This window comes from Vombatus ursinus, unplaced genomic scaffold, assembly GCF_900497805.2.
Source record: "Vombatus ursinus unplaced genomic scaffold, bare-nosed wombat genome assembly UNPS02015255.1, whole genome shotgun sequence".
Classification (NCBI taxonomy): Eukaryota; Metazoa; Chordata; class Mammalia; order Diprotodontia; family Vombatidae; genus Vombatus; species Vombatus ursinus.
The window spans coordinates 21,474,458-21,494,561 of record NW_020955033.1 but is presented as its reverse complement, the minus strand read 5'-3'; the positions used below and the strand labels follow the sequence as shown (position 1 = coordinate 21,494,561).

General features: G+C 38.4%; 1 protein-coding gene across 7 annotated transcripts in view; it reads right to left on the bottom strand.

Annotated features, from left to right (window-relative positions):
* The window catches only part of LOC114031689 (zinc finger protein 521), a 343,123-nt gene that overhangs the window by 197,485 nt on the left and 125,534 nt on the right, over window positions 1–20,104 (bottom strand). For all 7 annotated transcript variants that reach the window (XR_003567769.1, XM_027846845.1, XM_027846840.1 and 4 more), the window contains one exon: window positions 1,221–4,573. Coding sequence is in view for 6 of the 7 variants with exons in the window: in XM_027846840.1 (XP_027702641.1) it covers window positions 1,221–4,573 (3,353 nt within the window). In the remaining variant the exon portion in view is untranslated. The remainder of the gene's footprint in view (window positions 1–1,220; window positions 4,574–20,104) is intronic.

Below are 20,104 nucleotides of genomic sequence, written 5' to 3'. Positions count from 1 at the left end.
AAGTGCTGAACTGAATTAGTAGAGAAAGTCCCCGCTCCTAGCAGTTCCTTACAGCAATGATATCACAGGTCCAATTTGTCTCTTTCTTATTACTATTATTAGCAATAATAATAATTATTAATAATAATCTCTATGGCACATGTCTTATGGAGGAGGAAAGGAAAAATAGATTCAAAGTTCAGGAATTTGCCTGCCACAAAGATGAGATATTATAAGAAGATGGGCACTGCGATTGTCTTTTCAGATATCCCCTACTGGCTGCCTGATAGCCATCTGGAGTGAAGCACCGTGGGTGTGCCCAAATGGATGTGAGTGCAGAGAACTGATAAGGAAAATTCAGTGACCCTGGAATAAAAGGAGACGGCTCTCCCAGGGACATTCATTTGTCCCAATAAAAGTTTGGACAAATTGGGAACAAGAGAAGCTGAGTGTGAGTAGTGGCACCAAAGCAATAAAGAAATCATAAGAAAATAAAAAGGGCTCAATTCAACTTCTAGGATGGATGGTTTATAAAACTGCCTCTTTAGAATGAATTTGTTTCTTGTCTTCATCTTGGGGGAAAAGTATATGAAAACCATCTCAAAGTAAGAAGAAACAATTAATGTTGAACCTTAAACCCAAAAAAAGAGTTGAAAACCTGGGTGGTGACTTTAGTCAGGGTGCTGTGCATGGGTTATTTGATGAATGATTTCTTTAAATAGTGTTGTGAGGCAATGTTTTCATCTCTACCCAGAAGACAAAAGAGAACAGTGAGTGTTGACAGCATGGTATTAAAAAGCCACCCTGAACCAATTTGTTATTCACAAATATATATTCTTTTTAATTTACTCTTTAAGCCAGCATGTTGGCTCATGGTATCTTACTTTTCTGTCATTATCTATTTGCTATACACACAAGTCATAGCTGGGGATTTCGGTTCACAGTGGAGCTGTGCTAAGATTCCAGATCTCAGTTGTGCTGGCATGAATGCTGGTCTCTTCAGTCATAGAGAAGACAATATCCCAGGGACACTGGAATTAGTCCTATTTTGCACCATTCAATCCAAAATGCTGCTTATCGAGATGCAAGTAATTACTAGCTAACAGCTATGGGGGAAAACTAGATCACATTTCAATCTAAACCTCTCTTGGCAAGTGACAATAAAGCTGGAGAAAGTGTGAGGATAGAGTGGAGATAGTTTCTTGAGGAGGTTAAACAGCAAACATAAAAAGGAAAGTTACCTCATCCGACTGGGAAGGACTGATTCTGGGCATTGGCGATACTTGGGGTGTTTTCAACTGCGTATTGTTGCTATCTGGAACGAGCTCTCTGTGGATGGACTGGATGTGATTCTGAAGTTCGCTTTCAGATTCAAATTTAACATTGCAACTAGAGCACCGAGTCTTCAGTCCCCCTGCCTTGCCTTTACTCTCAATGGAACCCAAGTTCTCATTCTGGCCCAAGCCTGGTCTACTACTGCTGGAAGGGATGCTGATGTTTGGGCTGCCACTCTTACTGAGGTTCACACAGCCAGCACATAGACCATATGGCAGACCATTGATATCAAGCTTCACTAGATCTTGCTTTGAGCGGAATTCCTTCAGGCAAGAAGCACACTTGTACAGTTTTTGGAGATGCTGAGCACGCCCTGTGGTTTGTACTGCCGACCCATTCCCTGTTTTTTGCATGTGGAATGTCCCATGAATTTTGAGTTCCAATGTAGAGGTCACTGTCTGCATGCACACCACACAACGAAATCCCGTCAAGGAATTTCTCAGATCAGGGTGCATTTGGCAATGCTCTAAAAATTCCTCCTCACTTTGGAGGGGCATCTTGCAAATTCGACAGTTTCCAGTATCCAGGCTCTTACTATGTGTAACTTTGTGTTCAGTAAGAGTCAGAAGGGAAGGAAACCGTTCTCCACAAATAGGGCACATGTAATGTTTCACCGGCCCCAAGTGGGTCTGCATATGTTCACGGAGGCCATTCTCCGAGAAGAAGGTTCTAGAGCAGACATTGCACTTGTAATTCCCTTTAATGAGCTCTGCTTTTTTCTTTACTATGGCACTTTCTCCTGGTCTAATGTTGTGGTCTCGAAGCTGGTGATTCTGTAGCAGAGTTTCCATGGTGTAGGCAGCACCACAAATATCACATCCATACATGGGTTCAGATGTATCCACATCTTCTTCACTCCCATCATGGCTATTGTGGGACTCCTGACTGTTGGTCAGCAAAGTCTGGAGTTCTACCTCCTCTTTCTGCACTTGTTCAGAAGCTCCATTGGTTCCGCAGTTGGGAGTTTTTGTTTCAAAGACACAATGCTTTTCCCTCAAGTGCTTCTCTAACAAAATGATGGCGTGGAACGCTTTGCTGCAAAACTTGCAATTGTACTTCTTGCTGTGGGTTGTGATGTGGCACTGCAGTTCCACCTCAGTTCCAAAAGACTCACCACAGAAAATACACTTGTGTACCTTGCCTTGGTTCTCCAGGTGGTTATGTTTGACATGGAGCTGGAGGTCCGTCTCATTGCGGAAGTCCCAGTTGCAGGATGTACACCTGTAGACTTTTTTTTCATTGCTGTGTTTCACAGCCAAGTGAAGCTGAATGGATACTTTGGAGTCAAAAACCTCTTGGCAGAGGGTGCAACGGAAGAAGACAAAGGTGTGCATATCCAGTAGGTGCTTCTGGAGGTCATCCACAGACGTGAACTGCTTGTCACAGCTTTCACAGATATAATACGTTGAGGTGATCATGAAATGGATGGTGACGTGCTTCAGCAGAGATTCCTGATTTGGAAACTCCTTGTTGCACTGAGGACAGGTCAGTTTGGGCAACACAGTGTCGAGATGAGTTTTTAAGTGAGTCTGAAAACTGTCCAGGGAAGTGTATTTTGCCCCACACTGGTTACAAATGTATTCCCCCGTGGGACGCTGAGGAGCCCCACCGACTGCCTGCATCATCTTTAAAGATGTCTGCTCTATTGTCACAGGAGAGAGTGGGCTCAGGGCTCTGGATTTCTTTCCATTGTGAATATAATTCAGTGCCAAAGGAATGTTCTTATGGTTTTCCTTAATATGCTTGTTCAATTTGAGAACACTGTTGAATATTGGAGAATTTGTACAGTAGGAACAAGAATACACTTCCACGACAGGATCTTTTGGTGTTCCAAGCACCGGGGAACCAAAACGGGAACTGCTAAGGTCACAATGGACCTGTCTTATGTGCTCTTCTAAGGAAGAATCAGTAAGAAACCCCATATAGCAATGAGGACAAAAGAATGCATTACTATCCTTAGCAGCAGGATTTGCAAATCCATGAGAACATCGAATATGTTCTTGGAGAGTATTGAGGTCATTAAAAACTTCAGAACAGAAGTTGCACTGGTAGACCATGGCAGGCATGGCTGAAACAATCAGAGCTGGGTCCTGAGCTTCATGGACTTGTTTTAGATGTTCATTCAGGTTGTAGAGTGAGGGTAACACTTCTAAGCAATACTGACAAATATGAGCCTGCTCAGGTTTATCTAAATGCATAGTTTTTAGGTGAATCTGCAGTACTGCAAGACTTGAAAATAACTGTTTATTGCAGTAGATGCAGCTGTAGGTAACTTTTGCTTGCTTACTGGAGGGGCCAGTAATGTCAGAGGCTTGCTGGGCAGCCCGCTTCCTCCCACGGCTCTTTGGGAGGGGTGGGGCTGCTTCTACCATTGTAGAACTGTCCACTGAGAGGTTAGAATCTGGGGTAGTGCTAGATACTGAGGTGTACCCGACAGTGACCAAAGAAGGGCTATTGCTGTGGTTACATGATTCAGGCTGCTGGTGACTATCCATGTGACTATAGAGTTCTTCAACCGTATGAAAGCTCTCCGAGCAAATACTGCATGAATTTTTCTTCTCACCACTGTGCACCTGTTCCATGTGGTTCAGAAGTGAAGTCTCCTCTACAAAAAGCTCGTGGCAGTAAACGCACTGGAGGGCGGCCCTGTCCTCGTTCGGGGAACACTCAGGGTGGCACTCTGCAATGTGCTTCTGGAGATCCTCAGGAAAGTCAAAGCCTTCCTCACACTGACTACATTTTTGGGTGTCCTTCAATTTCCAGTCCTCTATCCTAGAGCCTGGCTGGGAGCCATCTTTGTTCCTCTCGTGAACCTGCATGTGACCATGCAATGAACTGGAGGAGAGGAACCCACGTCGACAAATGGCACACTTATATGGCTTGTTGGATGTGTGAGTCTTTAAGTGAATTTTCAGGTGATCACTTCTAGAGAATGCTGCATCACACTCACTACAATGGTACTTCTTATCTCCCGTGTGGAGTTTTATATGGCGGTCTCTGCTCCGCTTATGTTTAAACAGTCTACTACAATAGGTACACTTAAAGGGTAGCTTGTCACTATGACTCTGCTCATGGTGTTTTAAGTAGCTGAGGCGACTGAAGGACTTGTCACAAAACTGGCAAGGGTAGGGTAGTCCTGGGCCACCTTCCTCTTCTCCAAAATCACAACCCTCTCCATGGCTAGGGGAAGTCTGGTCCTTGCTGGAAGGTGAGGATGCTGGCCAAGAACAGGTAGGGTCATCTTCAACATCCACTCCATCTGGAACAAGAAAGAATGTACCAATACATTTTACATGCTGGGATTTCAATGGAAAAAGATCATTTTATTATTACAGTGTATAATAAGCATTAGCTATAACATTTAGAACCACGCAGCAAGCACACAGCAGGCAGAACTCAAAAAGGGACATTTTAAAACATGAGTCCAAAGCTTTTTATTCTACATTTACTTTTATCAGATTGTAAAATATGAAAAGTTATTAAATAGTTCTATGTCTAAATTACCCTTTTATTACTTTTTATCATTCTTCCTTAGTTGCAGGATATATATTATACATTGACAACTTTATTAAAATGCAGATTTTAATATATTTAATGTTTCTTTTGTATTCATTGTAAAATGATTTGCATATTATGTGAGCATCTGAAGAACCAAATGAAAAGAGGAAATATTATAAGAATGATTTAAAATTAATGCAGTCAACCCAGATGTCTAATATTTAATAAAAAATTCCCTCTGCATTTTGCTTGTTTTTATATAAAAAGATAGTTCTGAAGACCAAAATCTTTCATGGGGGTTATTATTGATACAGGCCTTATTGCTTCCAGCAAAAAAATATTAAAAAAGTAAGTGCACAAAGGCAGACAGAAAACACAATAATAATTATTTCTCGGGTAATGAAAGACAACTAGCATTTCTCCAATAACTAGAAGATAGGGATAGCACAGGCCAACAAGTGGATTATTAAATGTTAGCAGAGTAATGCAAGGTATTACATGTACTAAGTCAACCAGGATCAAAGGAAAATGAGATACTTTCACCAGAGCCAGATTTTTTAATCGTGTATTTTGTTTTTAAAGTTCAAGAGGTGGCCCACCATTTCTTCCTTTTTGCAAAAGCTTCAACTGCCTGAACTTCCTTAGTTAAACAGAACCTGGACTTGGAGGTGAGCATAGACAAAGCAACTTGTAAAAACTGGAAACAGGAAAAGTGATAAATGATTATGGTAAATGCTGAAAGATTTATGAGCAACAAAGAGAAGACAAACAAGAATATAAGCCAGCTACTCAGCTAAGCAAGTTATCCATAAAATTACTTCACTTTCGTATCTATAGAGCTAGCAAGTACTTACTGTTATTTCTCTTGCCTTCTTATTATCAAGTCAGAGCACATCAGGGTTATTTCAAAATTAGTCATAAAATCTCTTTTCCTCCTCTAATACTTGCTTTCTGAATCAATTAACAAAAAAGGAGAAAAAAAAGTTCTTCACCTTTTATCAAACTGTTTCTTTACAAAAGTAGACTGAACAAAATACAGAACACGGAAAAATAATTAATTAAAACTAATTTAAAAAAAATAAAAAGTCTTGAATAACTCCAGCTCGCTAACAAGTTACAATATTCACATGAAACTCACAGCTGGCTGCTGTTATATAAACAAATTCCAAGTCTGCTTTCTTTAAGGTAACAAGATTTTTACTAGATTATCAACCTCTTGCTTATCCACAGGAAACAGATGAGGATCTATTCCTTTCCTGCATCTAGAAACTGATGACAACACCATCTCACTATCAATGCCAGATGGCAACCATCGAACTCTGAGAAAACAACCAAACACCATACTTGGATTCCTGCCCACTGTAACAATGCTTTTCAATACAAGTTGAAAACCGCATGATTCTGCATCCTCTCTCTTACGACTCTGTAACCCAACATGTAACTAACATAGAATTAGGCCTAATCACCACCACTAGGATAGACAGCATGCTAGACATGCAGATAGATAGTTCATGCTTGCAAGATCAGGGCACGCATGACCACTCAGTATTTGGCGGACTGTAAAAATAAGAGGGAGAAAAAAAAGTGATGATGATTATAGCAGTTGATCTAGTTCCCATAAAGAAAATGACATGCCACTGAAAGGTGATATCAACTAAAATGAATCCTAGATTTTTTTTTTCCTTTTCCTAAGTTGACATTGCTAGCTACTGAATCTGCGGAACATGTTTGGGTGTAAATCTACCAACTTTCGAGTTTGTCTGTTAGACTTAAATCCTGTCATTTCTCTTAAAAAATATTTTTCAAACACATCTCTTTTGTACATTCAGAGAAAACAGTGAATCAGAATTTGTCATGCAACTAAGCTGGAAGGATATGCCATTGCTACTAGGCCTACAAATTTAATAAGTGAATTTATTATACAACTGCACATCCTGTGCAGGCATGATATATTATTACATAAATGTGTAAGGGAATGTATAGCGATGGGCGGTTATAAATAGTGCACAATCACCAGCACAATGCCTAAATCATTTTCTCTTTTGTGGCCTAGACCTGCCTTTACCTATTACATAACTATTTTCTTTTGCTTATAAATCTCAACCACATGTCAAGTGAGCCTGATGGTTAGCCGGTCCAAGATACTGACTGCAAAAGATACAGGGGCCTTTTTTATCCCATCTCCCTACTCTCTCAGATTTTGAATTTTCACTTGGCTTTTACGTAGCGTGCCACAGTAGGAAGAGAATTAAATTTGGATTCAGACGACTATGAGTTCGTATCCTCTCTCTGCTCTGTTACTACCTGTGTGATGGTGGGAAATCATTTCAGTTCTCTGACCCTCTGTTTCCTCATCTATAAAAATAAAGAGTTAGATCAGACTGGGGACTAGAAGGGGACTTAGAGCTAATCTTGCACAACCTTCTCATTTTTACAGTTAAGAGATAAGAAAACTGAGGCACAGAGAGTTTAAGTGACTTATCTAATGCTACCCAAGCGATGCAAGACAGAGTTGGGATTTCAACTCAGAAATCTTCTGACCCCAGATCCATTTCTGTTTCCAGTTCCCCCAATGATCTGTAAGGTTCCTGCTAGTTCTAAATCCTTAGATCTTCTATCTGGGCAAGTGTATGGGGCGGTAGGCTAAGTTGCAAAAGCCGATACATCTTTGCAACTAAAATGTCCTTTGAAACCCTATGTAGGATTGTTCATGAATTAATTTCAAAATAATCTGATGTACCAATATAATTTCATAAAGCTGGAAATGGCATTGGAGAAAAGGGTGGGACAGGGCAAGGAAGGTTCATCCTACATAAACAAACAGTCCTTGAAAGGCTGATTTCTGTTGTTTGTTTTTTGTTTTTTTTTAATTAAGTCAAGTATCTCATTTTACCAACACAATCAATGGGTCTATTCTCCAAGTGAAACACAAGGGATTCACTTGCTGAATTCCCATTGGGTTAAGTAACCTGTACATGCTGGGAGGATATCAGACTCTCCTAAGGTCTCTTTTGCCAAAAGTCTCTAAGGAATAACCAAGCTCTTGAAAGAGATCCTGTCAATGTTCCCATAAACTTCTAGGTTCTCACAAGGCCAGCCACATCCACATTACTGATGTAAATTCCAGCAATCACAAGCTCCTTCTTCTTAAGAAAAGAAGAAACACGGAAGCTTTCTCACCGTTCTATTTTCTCAAACAACATTACTTTTTCCCCTTTCACACTTGTTAAGTGCTACTTACTGGGAATGCCTTTTTTTTTGTTATGGCAATCATTCTGCATTTCAGTGTGAAGCACTTAGCATGTCCATGTTAAATTTTAATTTTTGGAACTAATAACTTCACACTAGTTGACTCTAAGAGAGCTGTAGCTCTCACAGCTGAAAAACTTTGCTGGAAACCAGGCTGCAAGACCTAAAAGTCTATTTAAAGATGTAAATGTGTGTGAATAGTTAGTGCAGATGTTTTTCTACAGCAACTGTACTTGCTGAGTTTCACCATTTCCATAAAGCACATTAAAACAAGTGTGTGAACACTCAGAGATGAAAGTATCAAACACTCCTGAGACTTTGAGTGGAAAGTAGAGCTGCCTGACTTTTCTCCAAGCAGACAGGAATGCCCATGATTCAGCAGCCTGAGTAAATAAAAGAGGTCCTTATTTCCCAATTTTGCTGGCTGGCCACACTGCAGCAGCCTCTGTGCCGCTGCCAAAGGGGATGCAAATCTGGAACTACACCCAGCAGCTGAAGGACTGTCTTTGTTAGCCAGCCAGGCTTTCCTGACCATCTCCTGGCAACAAAACTGCCATATCCTGCAAGGAAGACCTCCATCTCAGGCTTGATAGTTCTCTAGTCTGCCTAATAGGACTAAACAACAGATTTTGCCTGGTCTGTGTTGGAGGAGGACAGCTGGAAACTCAGTTAGGAGCAGAGCAACACCTGTGCAGTCATATTTATAGGGGAAAGTGCTCACTAACAGAAAAGTGAAGTAATACCAGAAGGAGTTATTCCATAGGAAAAAAAAAAAAGGAGAAAAAAATCACAGAAGCACAAAGCATCTCTGTGGTGCATCGCCAGTTTCTCATGTGCCAACCTCAGTAGTAGTGAATGAAGAGTTACAGATCCGAAAGTGATTTTATCACTGGTGCTGCTGACCAATTGAACAGACTGTCCGAGAAAAGGGCCCTCAGTCATCAAAAGGATGCATGACCTAGTCACTTTTACAACCCCATCTTTGAAGGGGCAGAAGTTAAAAAGGGGGAGCACTCACACACTTGGGTATAAATAGCAAGCAAGAGCAGCCAAAAATGAAATTAAGAACAAAGAAGAGAAGGGAAAAGGTCACTCAAAAGATACAGACCATCAATGAATTCTCCCTCCACTTACTTGTCTTGTTTAGTTTATTTCCCATCAGCTTCCTGAAGATGGGACCTTCATTGGTCTACTTTTACCTATAGCACTGAAATGACTCTAAGCATCTTTAAGAACACCTATACAGAAGAGGTTTGTAAATGTGATGTTAGTTATCCTAGAATTCTTTTTAGGGCTCCTACAAGTAGTTTCTGGATACCTGGAGGAACCATAAGGACATCCAGGCCTTCACAGAGCTGAGTCTATGAAAGCCAGCCTAGCTGAGATTCTTTTACTACCTGAGCAGGTTCACTGTAACGGTAGAGTAGTTTCTTAACTGTCCTTCAGGGACTCAGTATCATATGTGTGCAAGTGCTCCACAGCAAGGCTTCCTTAACAGGAACAGGATTTACATCAATAGTGACTTTTCAAGGGAATCAGAGAAATAGTGACAAACCCTACTCTTTTCTTGAGAATGGAACCTCGAGTCATGGAGTCCTGAAGGTTCACTTCTAAGCTTCACAAATGGCTTAGAGAGTGACCTGGCCAAGTCATTTAATCCATCCCTCCCTAGGTTTGTCTACATGCAATATGAACATAATAATTCTTGTTCCTTACCCTCTGAGGCATTATGAAGATTACTTAATGTTTCTCAGGTCCCTAGACAAAATACTATATATAAACAAGAAGGTGTACTTAATATGTGCTGTATGTGACTATGGGGATGTTTGCATGTATATAGTACAGATATATTATTTTTTTAAGTTTCTTTCTCCTGTGGGAATCCATTAGAAATTAGTTTTCTATAAAATAGTACAGTATTGGCATAAATGGTCCAGTAGATATACCTGCAGTGGTGTAAACATGTACCCTTGTGGATACTGACAGCACAAAAATTAAACATGACGAGGTGGAGATTTCTAAAAATTCATACAACTTAAAACCAGGCTGACTGTGTTTACAAGTCTCCAATTACAGTAGAGAGGTTTTCACCTCAATTCCTCACAGAAAGGTAAACGTTAAGGGCGGGACAAGTGTTTTGACATATGATCCTGGTGCTGAACATATAATGTCAAATATGTCTCATTTCTCCATAAAACAGTAGCACAAAAACCAATAGTATATATTGAATATCAAAGCAAAATTTAAGTCAGTGGGTAACAGAATAAGTGTCAACCAAGAGGCAAAAGCCTCAAACAGATTTCCAGACATTAAAATCTTGGTGTTTCCTCCCTCCCCGTCGGCTGAGAGTAGCACTATATTTTATAAGACCTATTATAACTACTTTGTTTTTATTTTCACAATGGATAGAGTTTGCAGTACTTCTTTGACTAACTGGCTACAGAACCACCTTAAAGATGAGATAAGAACTCTCAAGGGGATATAAAGGTGTGAACAAATGCTAAATGAGGAAGTTAAGCATTGTATCAAAAGAACAATATGATGAGATATCTGCTTAATAGATATGTCTCAGGAAGATTACAATAATACTCAAGTGCTACTAAGATCTCAATTAGATCAGAGAACTTTGAATGTCATCTAACAAAGTTAAATATCACATTTTAATAGTGGAAATACTTAAAGTTGAAAGTGCCTCTAAACAAAACCTCATGCATTATTACACAATTTTCTTCATTTACACTCAATTGTAACTCGAATAATAAAAATATCACTTTTCTTTTTCATATTAGTTCCTATCAATGGTCCCTTGTTAAAATCGCTCGTCTTATAACTTATTTAACTACTTGAAAACAAATACTGTGCAATAGGAATTCAAATAAGAAACATGGATTTATTTATTTGTAATTTGTAAAATATAAACAACTATAATATAAATATAAATTATAAAAATTATTCATAAAATTATTTATAATCTATAGAAGTTTAAAATTCTGTTGGTATTTCTAAACTGCTGTGGGAAGACCTATTAAATACATCAGCAATTAGGTTATATTCAATGGAGGGGAAGGTTTCACATTAAGGATAGCATCTGGGGCTGGGCTGGGCAGAGGGTGTGAGTATGAATGAGTGTGTGTGTGTGTGTGTGTGTGTGTGTGTACATGCGCGAACATATGTGTGTTAATGCACTGTCTTTGGAAGAGAGACAGATCCCCACTACTACAGTTGGAAATTTCTTTTAGCACTTCACAGTGCTAAAAAGTGGAAGGGGAAGGAAGGGCTTCTTACTGTAGAATACTATTAATGCTTAAGATAAACCTATCGAAATAGTGAACATTCCTCTATTCCTCCCTTAAGGTAACCCCTGCTTTTAGCTCTATTATGTCTCCTTCACCAGACACATCGCTATTACGTATGTAGAAAGGAGTATAAATGTTTTGCTTGCCGTTGCTTAAAGTTCATTTGAACAGACGGCGCTCAATGAATTCCATCTTCCCCAGCCAAATTAAATAGAAAACAGTGCATTCTTAAGCAGTTCACATTTAACTCCACCTCTCAAATCAGAGGAAAAAGCTGATGTGATACCAGTTAGAGAGCAGTCATCACCCAATTCATTTAAGGAAATCACAATGTGCTTCTCAAAGCCAGAGAGAAGGAAAAGTAGTTTACAATTGTTTGGGGTTGGCACTATTTCTTTCCTTTATTTTTTTTTCTTTAAAACCACCAACACCACCCTTATACACAGCTAAGGAAACTGCGTGGCATATAGTAGGCATCACATAAATGCTTGCTGATTGACTGGCTGGTTGACTGATAAGCACCAGTCTCTGAGTTTTCAATATGTTGTCCTGGAAAGAGTATAGATATTGGAGCCAGGAAACCTGGATTCAAATCCCAGCCCTGGCACATCACCCCCTCCCATGTGCGCCCAGGGACAAAGTGCTTAACTTAGTTGAGACTCAGTTTTCTGAGTCAAACTGCTACACAGTGTGAGTGTTTAATACTGAAAATCCTGCATCGTACAACTTATTTGCAGAATTTCTTATTTGGTGACTATGGAAGTTATGAATAATTCAATTTACACATTTATCTTTGGTTTGCTACTGACATTTAGTAGTTGGGACATTTTTTAACACCTCAGGTTCTTTCACCATGGGAGGCTATATGATATAACAAAAAGAGCTCCAGGAGTAAGTAACAGGACTTCGGTTCTAGTCATGTTCTGTGATCACAGACAAACCACTTACCTTCTTTCTGTCTTAGTTGCCTTATCTATGAAATGGGAATAATGGTACATGCACTAAAGTCACAGGGTTGTTATGAGGTTTAAGCAAGAGAACGAATTTTGTAAAGTGTTTTGTATTTATGCAGCAGTACAGCAATGTGCATGCTTTTTCTTTCTACTAAATAAGAATCAGAGAATATATCTACTAATAGAACATAAAAAAATAAAGTTCAAATTGTTACATCAAAAAACAATCAAAGAAATAAAACAATTGTATATGATCCCTCAAATGCCATATTTTTTCCAGAATAGCAAAAAACCCGACAAATCCTATTCTGATTCTTCATTTTTAAAAATAGGATGATAATTAGCTTCCCCTTTAGAGCCATAAAATACTTGGTTTTACACCTCTCTCAAATGCATTTATCATGTAACATCGGCCATTATCTTCACCTGTGTTTGCCTAGCATTCCCTCTACTCCCACTAAACTATAAAATCCATGAGGGCAGGAATCAGTGTCTGAGCTCAAGTCTGCATCTCTCTTGGTACCTCCCTTGGTACCTCCCTTAGTGTTTAGCTCAGGGCTCTGCACACTTAATAAATGTTTGTTGAATGAATGATTTCAGCAGCAGTTTGCACAGATACCACTGAACATGCTGCCTTCTGAACAGCACTTACATTATCTAATATATCACTGATGAATTGGTTCTTAAGCAGTCACAAATACTGTCATTTTCTAATTCTACCAAGGATCACAAAATTTCTATTCGCTTTTTTCCATTTATAGAAAGTCCCTCTACCTTTGGTGCTGGCATCTGGCCCTGTTCTTATCAAGTATTTCACTTGTCTGGAGACTTTTGGAGCTAAGCTTCTAGTATGCTTCAAACTCACACCTAGCCTGCATTGAAGGAATAACCACAATTTCTGAAAATCATGCATTAAAATTTCATGTAGTACTATTTCCTTTCTGCCACTGATGATTTTAAATCTATCTTTTTGTGACAGCATAGAATATAGAATGTTCAGGTATGCTGGTGGACTGATACATCTCACGCACAATTTTTCTTAGCTAAGAATAGTCTGAATTTTCACCCCCCCAACACACACACACACACACACACACACACACACACACACACACACCTACCTCTCTACAAAGTTTATTACATAAAGGGCTATCAAAAGCAAACTAAATATATGAGTCATTCAGGACATATCTCAGCAAAATAGACTTGTAGAAAGAAACAAAAATCTTTCTTTGTACTGGAATTTTGTTGTATTGAATTTCGTTCCAACAAGTAAGCCATCACATGAGACCTGGGAAACTTGGTTATGTGGAGATTCTAATGAAATGGTATTGGCTGCAACAGAATTTGACCTCTGTGTATCCAAGGCAACAGTAAAGCTGACACAAATTTTTCAGCGGCTTAGAAAAGGCCATGCATATACTCCATTATAGGCAAAGCCCCTAGAGGATGCAGAGGTGTTGAAAGGGCTAAAAATTAATTAATGACCAATTAGTAGCCCCTGCGGATTCATTCTGAAGCAAAGTGATAAATACAGTTTGCTAATGTAGAAAAGGCTACCACAGACAACCAGGGAAAGGAAGTGTTCTGCATTTCCTGTCACTCTTATGACAACAACAACAGTCACTGATATTCTTCAGGGCTGTCATTTACTTTTCTAGTGTAGAACTTCTCAGAGTGTGATTGTTGGGAGCACCATTAGTTTTCTTAGAGATAAAGAGGTCAAACAGAAAGTGTAAATGGATTTCACAAAGCCCATTGGATTAAAAGTTATAATTGTGTCAACCAGTAAAACAGTCTCTCAACTAGTCAAGTAAAGTATCATTTTCATTTTATAAAATTAAAAATTACCAAATTAAAGAAAAGAATATCATATTCAGCTCTTAGAGAAATAATATGCATTTTGTGGATTTCCCTAAGTCTTTATTGCATCTTCTTTTTCCTGCTACTTTTCTTTTGGTCAATTCACTATTTATTAGTAGTCTCACATAAAGTAAAAATAGACCTAAAACTTTCATCTTTCTATGTGGCTACTTGTTAATAGCTCTAGAGACTATGTTTGGTACAGCTACTGTCTAAGAGATGGACTATGGATAGCCATGGATTTTACTCATCTCAAGACTGATTATGAATTATTTAGATTGATGGCAAAATAGAAAATGATTTCTCAAACATTGTAGGACATTTCTTGTAACAAAAATGTTAATAATAATACTAGCTTTCAGCATTGTAGGAATAAATTGCCATGTAGCTCTTTCTTAATTAAATCTCTCAACCTCCCTTTAGGGTAGACTTTATGATCCTTCTTTTTAGTGAAGGAAAGAAAAATGTATCTCAGAGAGGTTGCATTTTACTGAAGTTAGCACAATTAGAATGGGAACTCTGATACCTCCATGAAGGACCAAGGACTAATTTTTCCTTCATCAAAAACATTTTTTAAAATAATGAGAACTTTGTGTGTGATGAAGGTGAAAAAAATCTAGGTGTTAACAGTAGACAGAGCATAGGACTTGGAGTCAGGAAAACCCAAGTTCAAATCCAACCTCAAACATTTATTAGCTATGAGACCCTGGGCAAGTCACTTAACCTCTTTTTGACTTAGTTTCCTCAACTGTAAAATGAGGAGAATAATAGCATCCACTTCCCAGAGATGTGTGAGGATCAAATGAGATAATGTGTGTAAAGCAGTTGGCACTGTGCCTAGCATACAGTTGGTGCTATATAAATGCTCTTTCCTTTCCGGAAATTTCCCTTTCCCTTCCACTTCTCTTTCCCATTCCTTTCCCCCAAACAGACACTAACAAAGCTTGATTACTCAATTCATCAGAATATGGCTGGAGAACCTCTATCTGGTTCATATCTATAATACTCCTCATGCTTATGCCTTTGGCCCATGGTCTGGAAACAGTAGAATTAGATGGGGGTTAACTAACATCCAATTAAAATGAGTGTGCTCATCTCATTTTTTTACAAGGGACAACTGGAATAATACCAACAGGGACTGACATCAGTCCTTAAGAGTCAACCACTATTGCTTAGGCAACCAGTAAAAATTGTGAACGTGAATTTAGCAGGTCATTCATTCATTTATAACAGACATTTAAGTGTTAACTACGTGCTGGTGCTATGCTAGGAAATATGAAGCCCCCTTTCTCCACTTGAAAGTAGAAAGACATGGAAAAGTCAAATAGAGTTTTTTCTACTTGTACAAGCATCTGCTCTCAAGACATGATAGCATGAAGTCCACAAACAGAACCAAGATCTAGATATTGGTTTTTATTCTTCACCCACATAAAGTCACAGACACTGTGATACTGATTACCTCAATACTGATCATAAAAAAGAGTGTTGATTAATGGATCTTTAGCATAACTTCTTTTCACTTGAGATTTCAGTGTTTTTCTCTGAAGGCCTATTAAACTGGCAAAAAACAGCATTGATTCCATTTGGCATATTGCAATCTGAGCTACCAAAGCCCCATGAAAGTCTGACTTTAATATCTAAATGGATATAATATAAATGGGTATGACTAAAATTTCCATGGAGAGGAAAGGGAATTCAGGTTATTAATATCATTTACTTACAATATCCCATGAAACAGAACTTTGAGAATTGAGAGGGACAATTGGAGATATTTTTGTTCAAACCTTCATTTTAAAGATGAGGAAATTGAGGATCAGAGAGGCTGTTCAGTTTTCCCAAGGTTATAAAACTAATTAGAAACAGCACATGCACTAGAACCCACGACTCTTAAGTATTGGACCAATGTGTTTTGGTTCTCTGTTCTGAGCCTCCTTGTGTCTATTTTTTCCTGTTTTAGGTTAAAGAAAGTAGAGATGGTTATGCTCTTGTGAGCTTTGAAAATTCAGGAGAATGAATCACCAGAGTTCAGAAGCTGAAGTCCAAACCAGTATTTTGGGGGAGTCACAGAGTGAGAAGCAAAGTCCTGAGCAACTCGCTTGACCGACTCATTCAACTATGGTCTTTACCTCACTTGGAAGTGAACTGGTAGGTCAAATGCTATAAAGAGACTGTGTTAAGTTTGAACCCACTCTCAACCAGGTACTGAGGTTGTATAGGGGAGAGTGGGGTCCCAAATGTTTAATCTTCTGTTCTTGCTATATATTTGCAATAAATAGTCCTTCATGAAAGCTAATTAAAGTTAATTGATTAAATGGAAATAGGGCATTAATCACTGGAGAGAACAAGCTAGAATGGGGGGCTGGAGCCAACGTCATCAGAAAAAGACATCCCCATAATTACTTGGTTCCCCTTAAATCAGCAGTTTTTAACTATTGTGTCATGAAACCCTTCAGAAAGTGGATAAAACCAAGGAACCTTTCTCATAGTGATGTTCTAAAATTCACAAAATAAAATAAATATGATTACAAAAGAAACCAAATACACTGATAAACTGTTAACAAAATGTTGTTTTTTTAAGTTCACGGACCTCAGGGTAAGAACACCTGCACAAGATGAACTCTCAGGAGAAGATGTAGCAGGTCTCATTTGGGGAAAGCGAGACCAACATTATCACTATCCAAGCATTTATTACTATGTGCACCAATAAGTGCTAAGGACAGAAGAAGAAAAATCAAAATGTTTGCCCTCAACGTACCAATTTTTTTTTTTTTCTGGAAAGAAATAGGCATACAGGTAAGTAAATACAAAGTGGCTAGGTAATACAGTGGATAGAGCATTGGACCTCAAGTCAGGAATACTTGAGTTCAAATGCAGCCTCAGACTTTACTTGTTGTATGACCCCAGGCAAGTCACTTAACCTCTGTCTGCCTCAGTTTCCTCAACTGTAAAATAACAACAATAATAGCATCTACCTCCCAGGATGGTTGAGAGGCTAAAATGAGATATATTTATAAAGTGCTTTGCAAATCTAAAAGAACTATGTAAAGGAAAGAGAAAGGAAAAGGGAAGGGGCGAGGAAGGAAAGGCACCTTATATTACCTCTTTGACAAATGGGAATGGCTAAACAAAATGTGGTATATGAAAGTAAGGGAATGTTATTGTGCTGTAAGAAATGATGAAAGAGATGATTTCAGAGAATCCTGGGCAGTATGAACTGATGTGAAGTGAAGTGAGCACAACCAGAAGAACAATTTAACAAGGCTCACAACAATGTGAAGAAGAACAACTTAGAATGATCAAAGACCTTTAGTCAATTTAATGATGAATCATGTCTCCAGAGGAAATATTTTGAAGCTTAACATTGACCTCCTGGCAGAGAGGTGATAGAGAGAAGGTGCAGAAAAGGACATGCATATTTGGATAAGGCCGATGAATAGATTTGATTGGTCCTTCCTCCCTGCTTTCCCTCCTTCCTTTCTTTGGAGGCAAGGAATGGGGATTAGAAATAATAATGCCAAAAAGGGGAAGCTTTTTGAAATATTTTAAAAAATGCACAAAAGAGAGGGAAGTTATGAGAGAAGCAGAGATAAACAGGACAAGTTTGGAAGTAACATGTAGAATTTATTAAATACTTTTTAAAAAAGCAAGCAGAATGAAATGAGATTTACATTTTCATACTGAATCCTTAATTTGTGTTCTGCTCGGTATGGAAATGCTTTTTTATGCATTTAATGTCAAATTTTTTAAAATCATAAAAAACAACAAAAAATATAACGTTAAAATCTTTCTTCCAAGTAGTATCTTATGCTTTAAGATTATGCAAGATTCTTGATAGATACAGACACAGAGATAACACCATTCGAAATCTTCTGATTTCTGATATTAAGTTAAGGTACAACGCAGGAACATGTATGTTTGCCAAAGGTATTCTCCATTGTCAAGGAAGGGGAGAGAGATTCTTTATAGATGGCATAATCTTCTATATGCTATTGTTTACAGATGATATTGTGCTGAATATTTCAGGTCCCAGGACATGATAGAGCTTCCTCAAGGAGATCAATGATTATTTACAATAGGTCAGCCTGATAAGCCTGAAAAACATCTCTTATCTAGACTATGAAATGCAGTTGGAAGGTCAATCCACAGATTTAGTATATCAATACTTATATCTGGGATAGAAACTGCAGGTGGACAATGACCTGGACCTAGAACTGAATAGAAGACAGACAGCAGGCTCTATGGTAATTTGGGAAATTACACAGTGTTTATTATGATCGCAAGCTGCTCCCTGGCATGAAAAAAAAATCATCTTTTAAACAAATTTTCTCCAGGTGTTGTTGTCTATTTGCAAATCTGGGAACACTCTAATCTTTGACAAATCAAAGATGTGGATGACCCAGAAGGCAATGTTATAACCTTCTGCAAGAGGCTGAAGAATATATCCAATGTAAACTTATGGGACATCTTTCAGTAACTGTATGATCAGAAAAGGAGCTGGTCCATTCACGTAGCAAAAGAAAATGGTCACAGAAGGACAGACAGCCTGAAGGCTTCCCTGGTATCCAGGAAACTTAAAAGAGAACCGTAGGAGAGCCTAGGTGCATCCTATAGAGGATCTTTGGAAGAACCTGGACAAGAGCTACGTAAGATGAGAAGGTACTGAGGGCGGAAAGAATTACCTTTATCAGGTACCGAAATAAATGAGGCCACTTAAGAACCTTTTAACTAACTGTAAAAATCACATAGCTCATGTGTTATGTTACTCAGCACCCAGCATAATTTGCAAGGACTTGAATAGCAATGAAACACATTTTGCTGAAGTGGGTTCACTGAGGTCATAAAGTATTCAGATTAAATGCCTTACTCTCTTTCAACCAAGTTACCCCCACTTTACCTAGAGTCTCTTAGCATCTCTGCTTATTCCCTCTGCTACATCCACAATGAAGTCTTTGCTGTGATTCTTTTTTTCGAGCTTTTCCATTCCTCACTCCAGACTTTCTCACATTCGCCATATAAAAGGAATGTATGTCATGAAGGATTTACTCTCCTTCCTTTGAAAAGTCCCTAGAATCCCTACTCCTCCATGAAGGCGCCCTGACTAAACTGAAGTAAACTTATTCTTTCTTCAGTTTTCCCACCCCTTTTTGTAACTGATCCAAGTGACTGATATTTAACACTGTGTTTAACATGTTCCTCTCTTTTTTTCAATTTAATGTGTGTGTACGTGTGTGTGTGTGTGTGTTTGTGTGTGTGTCTGTTCACTGTGTTTTTTTTGTTTTGTTTTTTCTTTCTTGTGTTTGTTCTTCTTGTGGAGAAGTTTGTTTAGTTCAGGATTATGAAGTTCTAGGGAAGGCCGGTATCTTTTTCATTATATAAAGCACAAAGTACATAAGACTTTTAATAATTACTATTTCATGAGAAAGCAGAGAAGGACGAAACAATGTCACCAATTTCAACTGTGTGAATGGTGGATTGTACTGTGACTGTACCCTTACAGTTTTGTTTAAGGATTATTTTATTTTTGATCTATATGTTTAATTTTACTTTGAATAAACTATTAATTTTAGGCAATCATCTGAACCCCTGTGATCCAGTGAGAAAGACTGTGTGTAACTAACCAAATGAAAACAAATGAAGAAATGCAGAGGGAAAGAGAGAGGATAATTTGACAATCAATAGGGTTTTCCTTTTCTTACGTACTGTTTCCACTCAGGAAGGCTTTGCTAGAACTACTGATTAAAAGTCCGAAGTTCAGTCCTCTCCAGAAATTTAGATATTTTGTTCTTTGTAGAGTCTCCTATCTAAAACAGCCCTCTGCAACTTCCTCAGCTGAGCCTGTAAGTGCGGTATGCAATATAATAAATTAAGCCTTTTGCTGTCAGAGCTGGAAATAAGAGAAGAGTAGAAAAATGGCTGGATCTCAAATGATTT